We start from the raw sequence: 12,850 nt of genomic DNA, 5'->3' as shown, positions 1-12,850 counted from the left end.
GACACACGGATGTGGAGTAAACGGACTTAAACTGGGAAAAGCCATGTCCCTATATTCTCCCTCACTTAATAGACCAGCCCGCCACCTGCCTTCAGCCTGCCCCAGTAAAACCTTTTGGCCTTCCAAAAGGTTTGAGAGTAATCTATAACTTTTCCTAAAAGTTAGTATCTTTAATATTTTGTCAGACACCCCAAGTGAATAGTGACAGCTAGGACTACAGGCGTGCACCACAACTTCCGAATTTTTTATTTTTCATTTTTTATAGAGACAGGGTCTCACTATGCTGCCCTGGTGGGTCTCAAACTGGCCTTAAGCAATCCTCCTGCCTCAGCCTTCCAAAGTACTGAGATTAGAGGTGTGAGCCACTGCATCCAGCCAGGAATAAGTTTCTAGAAGTTGAAAGACTCCAAAGAGGTTAGGGTTTAGAGTTCATTTAGAGGAATTGTTATAGCTGAAAATATGGCTAAGGTCATGGCAACGCCAACCATCTTCCTTACACCTACTTATATTTTACATAGGTAGATTCTTTGAGGTTTGCTGATCTCAGGACCTGAAGAACTGGGATGTATCTGTATTATAATATCCAAAATTTGGTGACTTAGAGATAATCTAATAATTTCTAACAATTCTTAAAAATGAAGAATTCAATATACAGAATCAATTAACTTGTGATAGAGACAGACACTTGCAAGCTAAGCCTTTATCAGAGGCCCCCTGACTTCCCTATTTAGGATTTTTTTGTGTATTTATCAGGGTTGAAAGGGGATGGGGATACACTTACTATGTATCCACAATTTTTTTAATTAAAAAAAGAAAGGGGATGAGGGATGAGGATGAAGGAAGAGAGAAGAGAAATTCTGGCAGTGTGGGACATAAGGGATCGCTTAGTAAAGATATGGAGTGAGAGTCAGTAGTACCTTGGTGATATGGCTAGGCTTTGTGTCCCCACCCAAACCTCATCTTGAATTGTAATTCCCACATGTCGAGGGAAGTGATTGGGTTCTGGGGGTGGTGTCCCCCATGCTGTTCTCATGATAGTGAATTCTCATGGGATATGATGGTTTTTTAAGTGTTTGACAGTACCTCCTATGCACACATTCTCTTCTCTCTCCTGCCACCATGTGAAGAAGGTTCTTACTTCCCCTTTGCCTTCTGCCGTGATTGTCAGTTTCCTGAGGTCTCCCCAGCCATGTGGAACTGTGAGTCAATTAAAGCCCTTTTCTTTGTAAATTACCCAGTCTCTGGTAATTCTTTATAGCACTGTGAAAATGGACTAATACACTTGGTATACAAAACTGTTATAGAATCAAGTTACATCTTGGAGGATACTACGAAGAGCATCTGAAAGGGCAATTAGAGTGTCAGAACCAGGTTAAGAGCAGGCTCTGTGGTGCAATGGATAGTACATTGGACTTTAGCCTAGATTGAAAGAACCAGGCTAAGATAACAACTAATGCTGATGCTTTCACTGGTTAGGCCTATAGGTGGAATTGGTGAAGCCGGAGGTATACTGCACTAATTTTTAATTTTTCTAATTCTGAAGCCCAGGCTCACCTGATTGTAGCGGGGAGGTGTCCAAAATCTGTAGAACAGGGTAGGCTGGCAGGCTGGCAACTGAGGCTAATGCTACTGTTTTGGGAATGAATTTTTTCTCTGATAAGCCTGTTTTTGCCCATAAGGATTTCAACTGATTGGATGAGGCACACTCATTATTAAAGACGTTTCCTTTTCTTAAAGCCAGTTAATTGTAGTTGTTACCACATCTAAAATGTCATCACAACATTACCCTAGGTTAGTGTTTAATTAAATAACTGGATACTAAGGACTAGCCAAGTTGACACACACGACTAATCATCTCAGCAGGGAGGAAAAATAGGATTTCCAGGAAATGGAGGTAAGGCAGAGTAAGTGCAAGTAAGCAATCAGAACCCATAGACAAGGAAGGTACATATCAAATGATTAGATAAAAACCATAGATCCTAGGAATCTCCTAAATTCGAGACAAATTATGACCTAGGTTTGGTCTTTGTTTTTAAAAAATCAGTATGATTCAACATACTCTGAAGTAGGAACCTGGTGGTATTTTGCTTCTGAGATATCACTAACTGAAAGACTCTCTCATAAGTGACCAAGTCCCTTTTGTGGTCCTCTGACCTTTTGTGTAAAATTCGAAAGTCTGATTAGAATAATGACCAAATGTTTGCAGAAAAGAATTTGAATGTAAAGTGTTTAGACTGCCCTGGGCTACATATCAGATCACTAGGAGGGATATTTTTATTTATTTATTTATTTATTTATTTAGAAACAGAGTCTCACTCTGTTGCCCAGGCTGGAGTACAGTGGCATAATCTCAGGTCACCAAAACTTCCACCTCCCAGGTTCAACTGATTCTCATGCCTCAGCCTCCCAAGTACCTGGGATTAGAGGTATCTGCCACCATGCCTGGCTAATTTTTGTATTTTTAGTAGAGATGGGGTTTCACCATGTTGGCTAGGCTGGTTTCAAACTCCTGACCCCAGGTGATCTGCCTGTCTTAGCTTTCCAAAGTGCTGGGATTACAGGTTTGACCCTGCCAGGATATGTGAAAAATACTGCTGCCCTAGCCAAAACTACAGAAGATCATTAAACTGGAGTGGAGCCTGGGCTTCAGAATTAGAACAATAAAAAATTAGAAAGAAAAAAACCCCCAAACTTCTCTGAGTACTTCTAAGTTCATTCAGCATGGAGAATCAGGTGCCTAAATTATTCAAATACTTTTTTTTCCCTGGTTTTTAAACACATGATAGTCCATGTGGTTCCTGGAAAGAAACAGAACCTGGATTTGGTTGTCTTCATGGAATCTTCTAGTTCTAAATTGAATTCCTCTGTATCAACAACTAATGCTGATGCTTCTGCTGCTTACGGACATAGGGGGAATTGGTGAAGTGGGTATACTGGACCAAGGGAAAAAACCCACAAAGCCAGAAAAGGAAACGTGACTCTCACACTGCAGATTTATTTTTTATTTATTTTTATTTTTTCATTTTTTAAAGTATTTTTGAGGCAGGGTCTCACTCTTGTTGCCCAGGCTGGAGTGCAGGGGCATGATCTCAACCTCCTAGGCTTAAGTGATACACACACTTCAGCCTCCCGAGTAGCTGGGACTACAGGACACACGTGGACAATTTTTGGAATTTTCAGTAGAGATAGGGTTTTGCCTTGTTGCCCAGGCTGGTCTTGAACTGTTGGACTCAAGCAATCCTCCTGCCTCAGCTATCCAATGTGTTGGGATTACAGGTGTGAGCCACCACATCTAGCTATTTTTTATTTTTTGATACAGGGCCTTGCTCTGTCAGTCAGGCTGGAGTGCAGTGGCATGATCATGTGGCAGGCCAGGGCTCACAAAAGCTGAACAGGCAGGCCTCCATAACAACTGTTTCAGCACTGACTGAATAGTTAGGTTAAATATTAAAGGCTGAGAGAGCCAGTGCCCTTACACAAAGGCTGGAACAAGTAACAAAGGCCTACCAAGATACTTGCCCAGGCCTTCCTGTGCCTTGAAGCATGACAAGATACTGAAGGAATACTCACACTTCTCATACCAGGACCCATTTAGGATTAAACAAGTTTTATTGAGGGCCTAAAGGAACTCCCCAGACCTCTATAACTTAGCAGAAGACAAGATAAGGGTGATCACCTCTGGCACCTGGACCCATGTGGATTAAGTAAATTTCCTGAGGCTCCAGAGGAAGGTCTCCAAGACTCAGACCTTAGTTATAGATTAGAAGAAATTAATCATTTATGTCTTTAGATGAATGCACACTTACATGTAGACATAGAGCTTCGAAGGTATATATAACTTTTTAATTTTGAGTTGGCCTGGTGATATTTTTATGGCCCTGTGCCCAGTTGCAGAAATAAAATCTCTTCTTTCTCAGTTCATCTGCAGCTCATTTTTGGACTGCAAAAATAAACAACCCCACCCTTGGTTTGATCCAGGAACAAATCTGGCGTGCCAGCCAGGAGCCACTGGGACGGAGCTCTGTTCATCAGCTACTGGCTTCTGACAAGATAGTCTTCGGGAGCTTCCCAGCAGCTGCCAGGTGAGATTTTCCTGGGGACTTTCCTGAGGGCTATCCCATGTGAAAAACCACATATCCCTCTCACTCCCCAAAAATAACAGAGATCGGGTGGATGTGCTCAAAGGGTGAAACCAGATTGTATGCAGGAGCCTATTGTTTTCCTATCTGGGGTTGTTAAGCCGTTTGCCTGGTACTTCCAGGGAAGCAATAGGGCTCGCCTATACACCGACTTTGCATTTGGTTAAGATCAGGTTTTGAGAGCATTTTAAGTCTGTTCTTCCTGAGTGTACCCTCTCTTGTCTTTGTCTCAAATTTGTCTCTACTTGTTTGTATATCAGTCATGGCTCACTGCAGCCTCAAACTCTGGCCTCCAGGGATCCTCATGGCTCAGCCTCTCCAGTAGCTGGGACTATAGGCATGTGCCACCATGCCTGGCTATTTTTTGTTGTTGTTGCAGAGACAGGATCTTCCTATGTTGCCCAGGCTGGTCTCAAACTCCTGGACTCAAGCAATCCTTTCCCCTTGGCCTCTCAAAATGCTGGGATTGTAGGCATGAGCCACTGCACTGAGCCCAGATTTTGAGTGGACTTTAATAACTTAAAGAGCATTTAGAAATGATTTTTCAGAAATCGTGACTAAATACCAAGATTTAGACGTGTTTAGTTAGTGACTCAGTCATTGTATTTATATTACAATATATTCTTTTCATATTTTTTTTCTCACTGCTTTTAGGGTTGGAAGAGTTTAGTTAGAGTAGGGTTTTCCAAAGGGTATACTGCAGTCTACAGGATATTGATAATCTTTTCATTAAAGAAGGGTATTCAAGCTTTATTTAACCAAGAGGGTTATCATAGAACTCATGTTACATGGATCCATACTTTGAGAATCACTGGCTTAGGGTCACAGAAACTAGAAGAGCTTAACATTTACTATTTGCTAAAACTCTCTTTGGCCAACACTATTATTAATCTAGCTTCTCTAATCACAAAACACTAGCCCCTTTTCAGCTTGGAGCACACATGCTAGGATGCCCCAGTCTAGATAAATAAGAAAATAGTGAATTTAAATTAATTAGTGAAAATTATTTGGATTTGGGGAGTTAGAAGTCTTGGATATCAGTTTTAGTTTTGGCATGTAGTAAATAAGTAACTTTGAGCAATAAGTCATATATAATAATTTAAATAACCAGAGCCTTAATTTGCTCATCTAAAAACAAGAATAAAATGTTTATATGGGATATTGTTAAGTTTGACTTGAGCTAATGTGTATAAAAACTTGTCAAATTGTAAACACTGCAAAATTCAAGACATAATCATCACAGAACTAAGTACTTTATATGAGTTCAATAGAGTTTCAGAATTTCTACTGTAGTCAAAGCACATGTTTTGCTATGCTGATTTTCAGCTGCTGTGAAGTTTGTAGAGAAACAGAAAGTCTGAAACTTCTGGGACAAGGCTTTGTGTTTGGGGTTATTTTTAAAGAAAACACACGATCAGATTGTATTAAAATTTGTTGATTGTATTATTCTTGTTATATATGTCTTGATTAGTATTTAGTGAAAGTTATAAGGAAAAAAGGAACAGCTGTCTGCAATATACTAGAAATGAACTTTAACCTTTTCACACTATTGTTATTACAACATTTTTTCTCTCTCCAGATTGCCCAATCGCTGAAGAGCTGTGATCTTCCTAAACATTTAAAAGTCAGACACAGCTGTATAACTCATACAGTTTCTCTTTGCCAGACTAGAGGAAGGAAGGAGCACGATTGTATTCTGATGAAACAGGTCTAGAAAGCTACCAGGACAATGGAATCTATGCTGACTTTACCAACAGAACAACCTGTTAAGAAGAACACTCTTAAGAAATATAAAATAGCTTGTATTGTAAGTACAATTTCTTTCTTGAGTCTTTCCAGTTTTGTGACAAATGTCAAAAGTGTATGATTTCCCATTTAGATTTGTATTGCTATTAATATGCAAACTTATAAGTAACTGTATTCAGTATTACCTGTTATGAAAGCTCGAATGCAAGTTAATATCTGAAATCATATTTTACAAGTAAGAAATTATGGTAACAAGTTAAGGTAACAAATGATAGGATACAGTTATTTTAATTTCTCACTTCATTGTCTTAAAATACTCATGCAATAAAAAAAGTGATTGAGAGGTAGTTATAATCAAGCAAAAAAATCAGTGCTACAAAACGTTCTGCCATGGATTCCAACTTTTGAGATTAATGAAATTAATTGTATTATTCTTGTTATATTAAAATAAATTGTATTATTTTATCTTTAAATTGTATTTACAAGCATTTTAAGACAAGGAAGTGAGGAATTAAAATAATTGTATCCTATTGTTTGCTGAACCAACAATTTTATCCTGCTTTACTTCACTCCTAGAGATATTCTCTTTCAACTATTTTCTCTTTTTTGTCCTTTTATGTGGTAAGATCTCCTGCCACCACCCCTCACCTCCCCAAAAAATCTTTCGTTAATTTTCTTTTCTTTTTTCTTTATTTTTCTTAATTTTTAAATTTTTAAATTTTTTCTTTTTACTACAGAAATATGCTTACCTACTTCCCTGATTCTATTACTCCCTCTTTTTTCCCTTTACCATCAAACTTTTGGGGAAAAGAGGGCTCACTTTATTGCTTCATTTTTCTCGGCCCCCAATCATTCCTTTGCCTTCTGTTTGTTTCTACTGTACTAAGCCCCCCACTCAAAAGTCAGTCCTCCTCGTTCTGCGTCCACTTGAGTGTTCATAACAACAATGTCTTCTGGTACTTTCTCATTCTGAATTATTCTTTCCCCTTGCTTCCACCATGACATTGACATTTTCATCTTTTTGACATTTTTTCTTATCTGCATTCTTAGCCAACAATTTATTTTTATTCTCGTGAAAATTACAACACAAGCTTCACCAAACCCTATTTAAGATCTCTTAAGAAATCTCTTGTTCTCAGTGAGAACACATGAACACAGGGAGGGGAACATCACACCCCGGGACCTGTCAGGGGGTGGGGGCTGGGGAGGGATAGCATTAGGAGAAATAACCTAATGTAGATGATGGGTTGATGAGTGCAGCAAACTACCATGGCACGTGCATATCTATGTAACAAACCTGTACTTTCTGCACATGTACCCCAGTACTTAAAGTATAACAAAAAAAAATGGACAAAAAAAACCTCTCATGTTCTCTAATAATCTTTTTAATTTTAATTTTATTTTTGAGACGGGGTTTCCCACTGTTGGGATCTCACCTCACTGCAACCTCTGTTTCCCAGGCTCAAGTGACCCTCCTGCCTCAGCCTCCCAAGTAGCTGGGACCACAAGTACATGCCATGGGGCTCAGCTAAGTTTTTGTGTGTTTTTAAATTTTTTTTCTCTTTCTATTTTTTTTGAGACTGGGTTTTGTCATGTTGCCCAGGCTGGTCTCAAACTCCTGAATCAAGTGATCCACTTGCCTTGACCTCCCAAAGTGCTGGGACTACAAGAATGAACCACCGCACCTGACTTCTAGTGGTTTTAAGAATCATATCCCCAGCCAAGAATTCTAAGCAATCCGCTATCTTTGACTTTTTGCCCAGTCTCTGTCACACAATTTCTTTACCTTATTATTTTGTTAATATGTATATTTTTAGAGAGTGAGGTCTCGCTGTGTTGCCTAGGCTGGTCCTGAACCCTGGGCTCAAGTGATCCTTCCACTCAGCCTCTTGAGTAGCTGGAGACTATGCGTGTGCACCCGTGCACTAGCCTGTTTCAAATGCCCACTTCCTGATTCTTCATTCAGTACCTTAAACCAAAACCAATTGCATTATTTTTTCACACCTATCCAGCCGCAGCTTTTCCCTATATCCCATACTTTAACATCACCACTATTCTCTGTCTCTCTAGAATTGTTTCAAGAAGTAAATAAAACAATGAAAAACAATGTGTGTAAGTATTAAGCCCAGTGACAAAGTAAATCCTCAATATATTCCATTTATTCTTTATCCTTGTGGGAATTTCAGAGTGCTCTTTGAGGTTCTTCTGCTAATACATATATTTTCGACACTTGTTCTCACTGTGTTGCCCAGGCTGGAAGACAGTGGCATGATCGTGACTCACTGCAGCTTCCAACTCGGGCTCAAGTGATCTTCCCATCTCAGCCTCCTGAGTAGCTGGGACTTCAAGCATGTGCTACTATGCCTAGCTAGTTTTTAAATCTTTTGTAGAGATGAGGTCTCAGTATGTTCCCAAGGCTAGTCTCGAACTCTTGGCCTCAAGTGATTCTCCCATCTCAGCCTCCCAAAGTGTTGGGTTCATAGGTCTATTTGTTATATTTATCCTAGCTTATCAATTCAGGAAATTACAAAATCTTCCACAGCAAAATTTGCGCATCATTAATTTCCCTTCTTTGTACCTTTCTAGTGTTTTTTGAGTATATATAATGAAGTTTAATATTTTTAAATCCTTGTTTCACAACTACCCTGATGTCTTCAAATTTTTACTAAAGTTTCATTTAAAAATGTTAAAGGTATCTGCTGCTTCTAGCACTCTTTGTTGAGCTCAGCTAAAGCCAAATGTTGGGTTCTTTGTTTAGCCCAGCTAAAGCCAAAGGTTTTTGATGTCCAGGGAATTCTCCTTACTTCGTGCACGGTATAACAGTTTAAGATACATGTGTACCTCAATATCAAGACTTTTTTGGAATTACCTATTTATAATAAATGATTATTGTAAATGATTATAAAAGCTTAAAAATAAACCTCTGAGGCCAGGCACAGTGGCCAGTGCCTGTAATCCCAGCACTTTAGGAGACCAAGCTAAGAGGATTGCTTGAGGGCAGGAGTTCCAGACCAGCCTGGTTAATATAGTGAGACCTCCAACTCTAAAAAATAACAAATAAATAAATAAAAATAAAACTTTTACTCTCAAGGTGCTTACAGAGTAATGTAGAAAACAAGCCACAAATATATGGAACAAATACAAAATCATGAAGAAACAGATTCTAAGATCAAACATTGCAAAGTTTTAAAGCAGCTTAAGAATAGTCAGATGTTGTGGATTTTTCTAGCAAGTTTGAACAGCAAAAGTACCAAAGATAAACCAAAATATGTTCATTTGTAAGTCTATGATGTGTGAGGTTTACCAGAAGGAGTTTCCCAACGTTGCTTTTCTGCTTTATAGTAACTCTAGCCTCAGTCAGCCGTGTCGTCTGAGCAGCATGATAATGGATGAACTGCTAATAGTGTTCTTTAGTAAGCTAATGTTCATTTTCTCCTCTCCATTCTCTCTGCTGAATTAATACATACTGAGAATTCACTGACCCTGGGGCTAACTTTGAGACTTCATATGGGAATTGTTTTCTTAGTATTTTAACATAGCTTCCCAGTCGTTGAATTCACTTCCATCATAAACATTAGATGTGTTAATGGTCCAGCTGACTTTCAGAATGAAAACAACCCTCAAAAAAAAATAATACTTTATGTAGTCCTTAATTATCTGAGCAAACTCTGATTTTTTGTGAAAGTTATTTTTTGTATCTTAAACTATCACCAAGGCTATTGTAAAATACTTTCCTAGGTAATTTGATTGTGTCTTTTTGCCATTCTTTATGACAACATGCAGTATTCAAGCCCTGCCATCCAGCATGCTTATCACTGAACTTCATGGACGAGGGAAGAGGGCAGATAGAAGAATTCTCTTTAATTATATCAGAGTTTAATCTAATCATAGCATAAAGTCCGTTACACCAAAAGGCTTTGTCAGCAGAGTGATAATGAATGACACAAACAATCTTTGGTCAGGCAGTTTCCAAATTACCCTAAGTGGTTTGTATGAGTAGAAGACCAAAACAGGTCATTTGCCAGTTAACTGCTTGGATGCCGTATTTTTATATATGTTAAATATTATCATTATCCTGTGATACAGTAGAAGAAAAAAAGCCCTGCTCCCTTGGAATGAGGCAGTTAAGGATTTCATAGTTCTGGAATGCTTTTCAATAAATGATCTGCAACTATTTGGACACTATATTTTAATATATGTTAAATATTATCATCATCCTGTGATAGAGTGGAAAAAAAAAGGCCCTGCTCCCTTAGAACGAGGCAGTTAAGGATTTCATAGTGTTGGAGTGCTTTTCAATAAATGGTCTGCAAATGGGTGCCTGGTTTTAAAAGAAAAAAATGGGTCAGGCACAGTGGCTCACGCCCGTAATCTCAACACTTTGGGAGGCTGCGTCAGGTGGATCACCCAAGGTCAGGAGTTTGAGACCAGCCTGACCAACATGGAGAAACCCCACTCTACTAAAAATACAAAATTAGCTGGGCATGGTGGCACATGCCTTTAATACCAGCTAAATCAGTAGGTGAGGCAGGAGAATCGCTTGAACCCGGGAGGCAGAGGTTTCGGTAAGCCAAGATCACGCCATTGCACACCAGCCTGGGCAACAAGAGCAAAACTCCATCTCAAGATAAAGAAAAGAAAAGAAAAGAAAAGAAAAGAAAAGAAAAGAAAAGAAAAGAAAAAAATGGCCCAGAAAAATGGTTTGATAGTTTTAATTCTTAACTTTTAACTCATTTTGCAGTAAGTCCATTGCATTTGAATGGTACATGTGTTTGAATTTAAAAATCTGTAATATATGTATATCTGTATGTACATATATCTTTAAATTCTTCCAAAATGTTTTTTCTTATTTTAAGTATTAAATAAAATACTCTCCCTCTATTTATGCCAGACGCCAGATCATTGTGGCATCTGGCATCTGGCATAACTGGCATGCTGCAGGTACTTAGAGTACTGAGAAAGGGTGGTTATTGTATCTTTGCAATTTTTTAAAAAATTATAAAAGTTACTTTTTCTTTTCTGCAATAGGTTCTTCTTGCTTTGTTGGTGATCATGTCACTTGGATTAGGACTGGGGCTTGGACTCAGGAAGCCGGAAAACCAAGGTATAGCCCTCGGTATACTCCTCAGCCTTTGCTCAGAACATTCCCTTATTTCTTCTCTTGGTTCGGTTTATTGCCCATCCCAAGCCTCCACTGTCCTCCATGCAGAATTCTGCTTCTAGGCATCTCCCTCCCTCCACTCTACCCATTGGAAGCCCACATCTGTGGTTGGCATTGCCCACTGTACTTTCTGGACTTTACTTTTTCACCCTGCTCATTTGAGATTCATTATCATTCCAGTGTTTTTCTCTTACCTTTCTTCACCCTTTTTTTTTTGGCAGGGTCTCACTGTCTCTCAGGCTGGAGTGCAGTGGCACAATCTCAGCTCATTGTAGCTCCTCCCTGGCCTTGGGTGATCCTCCCGTACCGGAACCTTTCAAGTAGTAGTTGCGCCACTGTACCCTGCTAATTTTTGCAGTTTTAGTAGAGATGGGGTTTCACTATGTTGCCCAGGCTGGTCTCAAACTCCTGGGCTTAAGTGATCCACCCACCTCAGCTTCCCAAAGTGCTGGGATTACAGGTGTGAGTTGCCACTCCTGGCCCTTCTTGATCTTTATAATGGACTTTGGTCAGTGGACCACGGACTTTTCATTCTGCTCCCACTGTCATTGTCAACATCTGATGACAAAGTATCTAGCCACTCGGTCTTGAAAGTCTTTGTTGCTTCATTCCCATGACCTCCTGCCACCACCCTGTACCTTGGCACTATGCTAGGTTTGTTCTACCTCTAAAATCTCCTGGTTCTTGTTTGGGCAGTGCCAAATTCTTGAAAAGTAATGCATAATAAAATCTTCAAAAATTTTTTTCTCATGGGAAGCAAAGAAAAATAGGAGAAATATGTCCCAGAGTATAAAAATACCTCACATGCCTTTTGCTATATTTCATCACTATGAATAGTAAATGCACCACTTACAAATGACAGCATAAAAAATTATCTATAATCTTTTTACATATTGTTTTTGTACTTTTACTAAGTATGAGGCCAGTTGCTACATCTTTCATGTACCCCACTTTTTGTTGTTTGTTTTTTGAGACAAGGTCTCACTCTGTTGCTCAGGCTGAACACAGTGGCATGATCATGGCTTACTGCAGCTTCGACTTCCTGGGCTCAAGTGATCCTCCCACCTCAGCCTCCTGAGTACCTGGTATACGGGCCTGCACTACCACACCTGGATAATTTTTAAATTTTGTGTAGACATGGGGTCTCACTATGTTGTCCAGGCTGGTCTCAAACTCCTGGATGCAAGTGATCCTCCTGCCTTGGCCTCTCGAAGCACTGGGATTAAAGGTGTGAGCCACTGTGCCCAGGACCCTCACCCCATTTTTGTCTTCTGAAAATTTTTATGAGCAATAATCATGCCTTGGATAAATCTCATTGGCTACTATACTGCCCACTGTACAAAGTTCTGTACCCCCTTATAAATTTGACTAAAATCTTCTGGTGTGACTCCAGTGGAGGAAGCCTCATTGCTTCAGCATTAGGAAGACTTGGTAGGATTAACTGACAATTTTCTGGTCACATAATCACTTGGGAAACACTCATCTTCCCTAGTATGACCCGGGAACACAGTAGAACTGAAAAGTTGAATAACTGCGGGAAGATTACTATCTTCTCTTGGTCACTTGGCTGTTGTGTTTCTGGGCCGTGGTGCCAGTCCTTGATCAAAGAAATGTTGCCAGGCCATTTCAGTGGTATTTTTTTGATGTTAGAGCACACAAATGGGCATCATTTCTTGGCTGTTTTACCCCCTAAATCACATAAATTGATTGCAAAAGGCATATCTAATGTCTGAACAAAACGTCTTTTTGTTCCAGCTCTTTCATTCACTTTAGTGCACCCATTGGCTGGTTTCCCAGAGTCATT

General features: G+C 39.4%; 1 protein-coding gene across 3 annotated transcripts in view; it reads left to right on the top strand.

The window, feature by feature from the left end:
* The first annotated feature begins 3,872 nt into the window (after positions 1 to 3,872).
* Positions 3,873 to 12,850, top strand: part of ENPP3 (ectonucleotide pyrophosphatase/phosphodiesterase 3) — a 96,869-nt gene continuing 87,891 nt past the window's right edge. Inside the window, exons 1-3 of one of the 3 annotated variants that reach the window (XM_032274762.1) lie at positions 3,873 to 4,082; positions 5,806 to 5,946; positions 10,914 to 10,989. In XM_032274762.1, the coding sequence (XP_032130653.1) occupies positions 5,869 to 5,946; positions 10,914 to 10,989 (154 nt within the window). In that variant the 5' untranslated portion in view covers positions 3,873 to 4,082; positions 5,806 to 5,868. Of the gene's footprint in view, positions 4,083 to 5,680; positions 5,947 to 10,913; positions 10,990 to 12,850 lie in introns of those variants that run through there. The other 2 variants (XM_032274763.1, XM_032274764.1) reach the window with 2 other exon arrangements.

Source organism: Sapajus apella, unplaced genomic scaffold (genome assembly GCF_009761245.1).
Source record: "Sapajus apella isolate SASKATOON/1434 unplaced genomic scaffold, GSC_monkey_1.0 scaffold6, whole genome shotgun sequence".
Lineage (NCBI taxonomy): Eukaryota > Metazoa > Chordata > Mammalia > Primates > Cebidae > Sapajus > Sapajus apella.
Note: the sequence above shows the minus strand (reverse complement) of the source record. Positions and strands in the feature narration are given on the sequence as shown.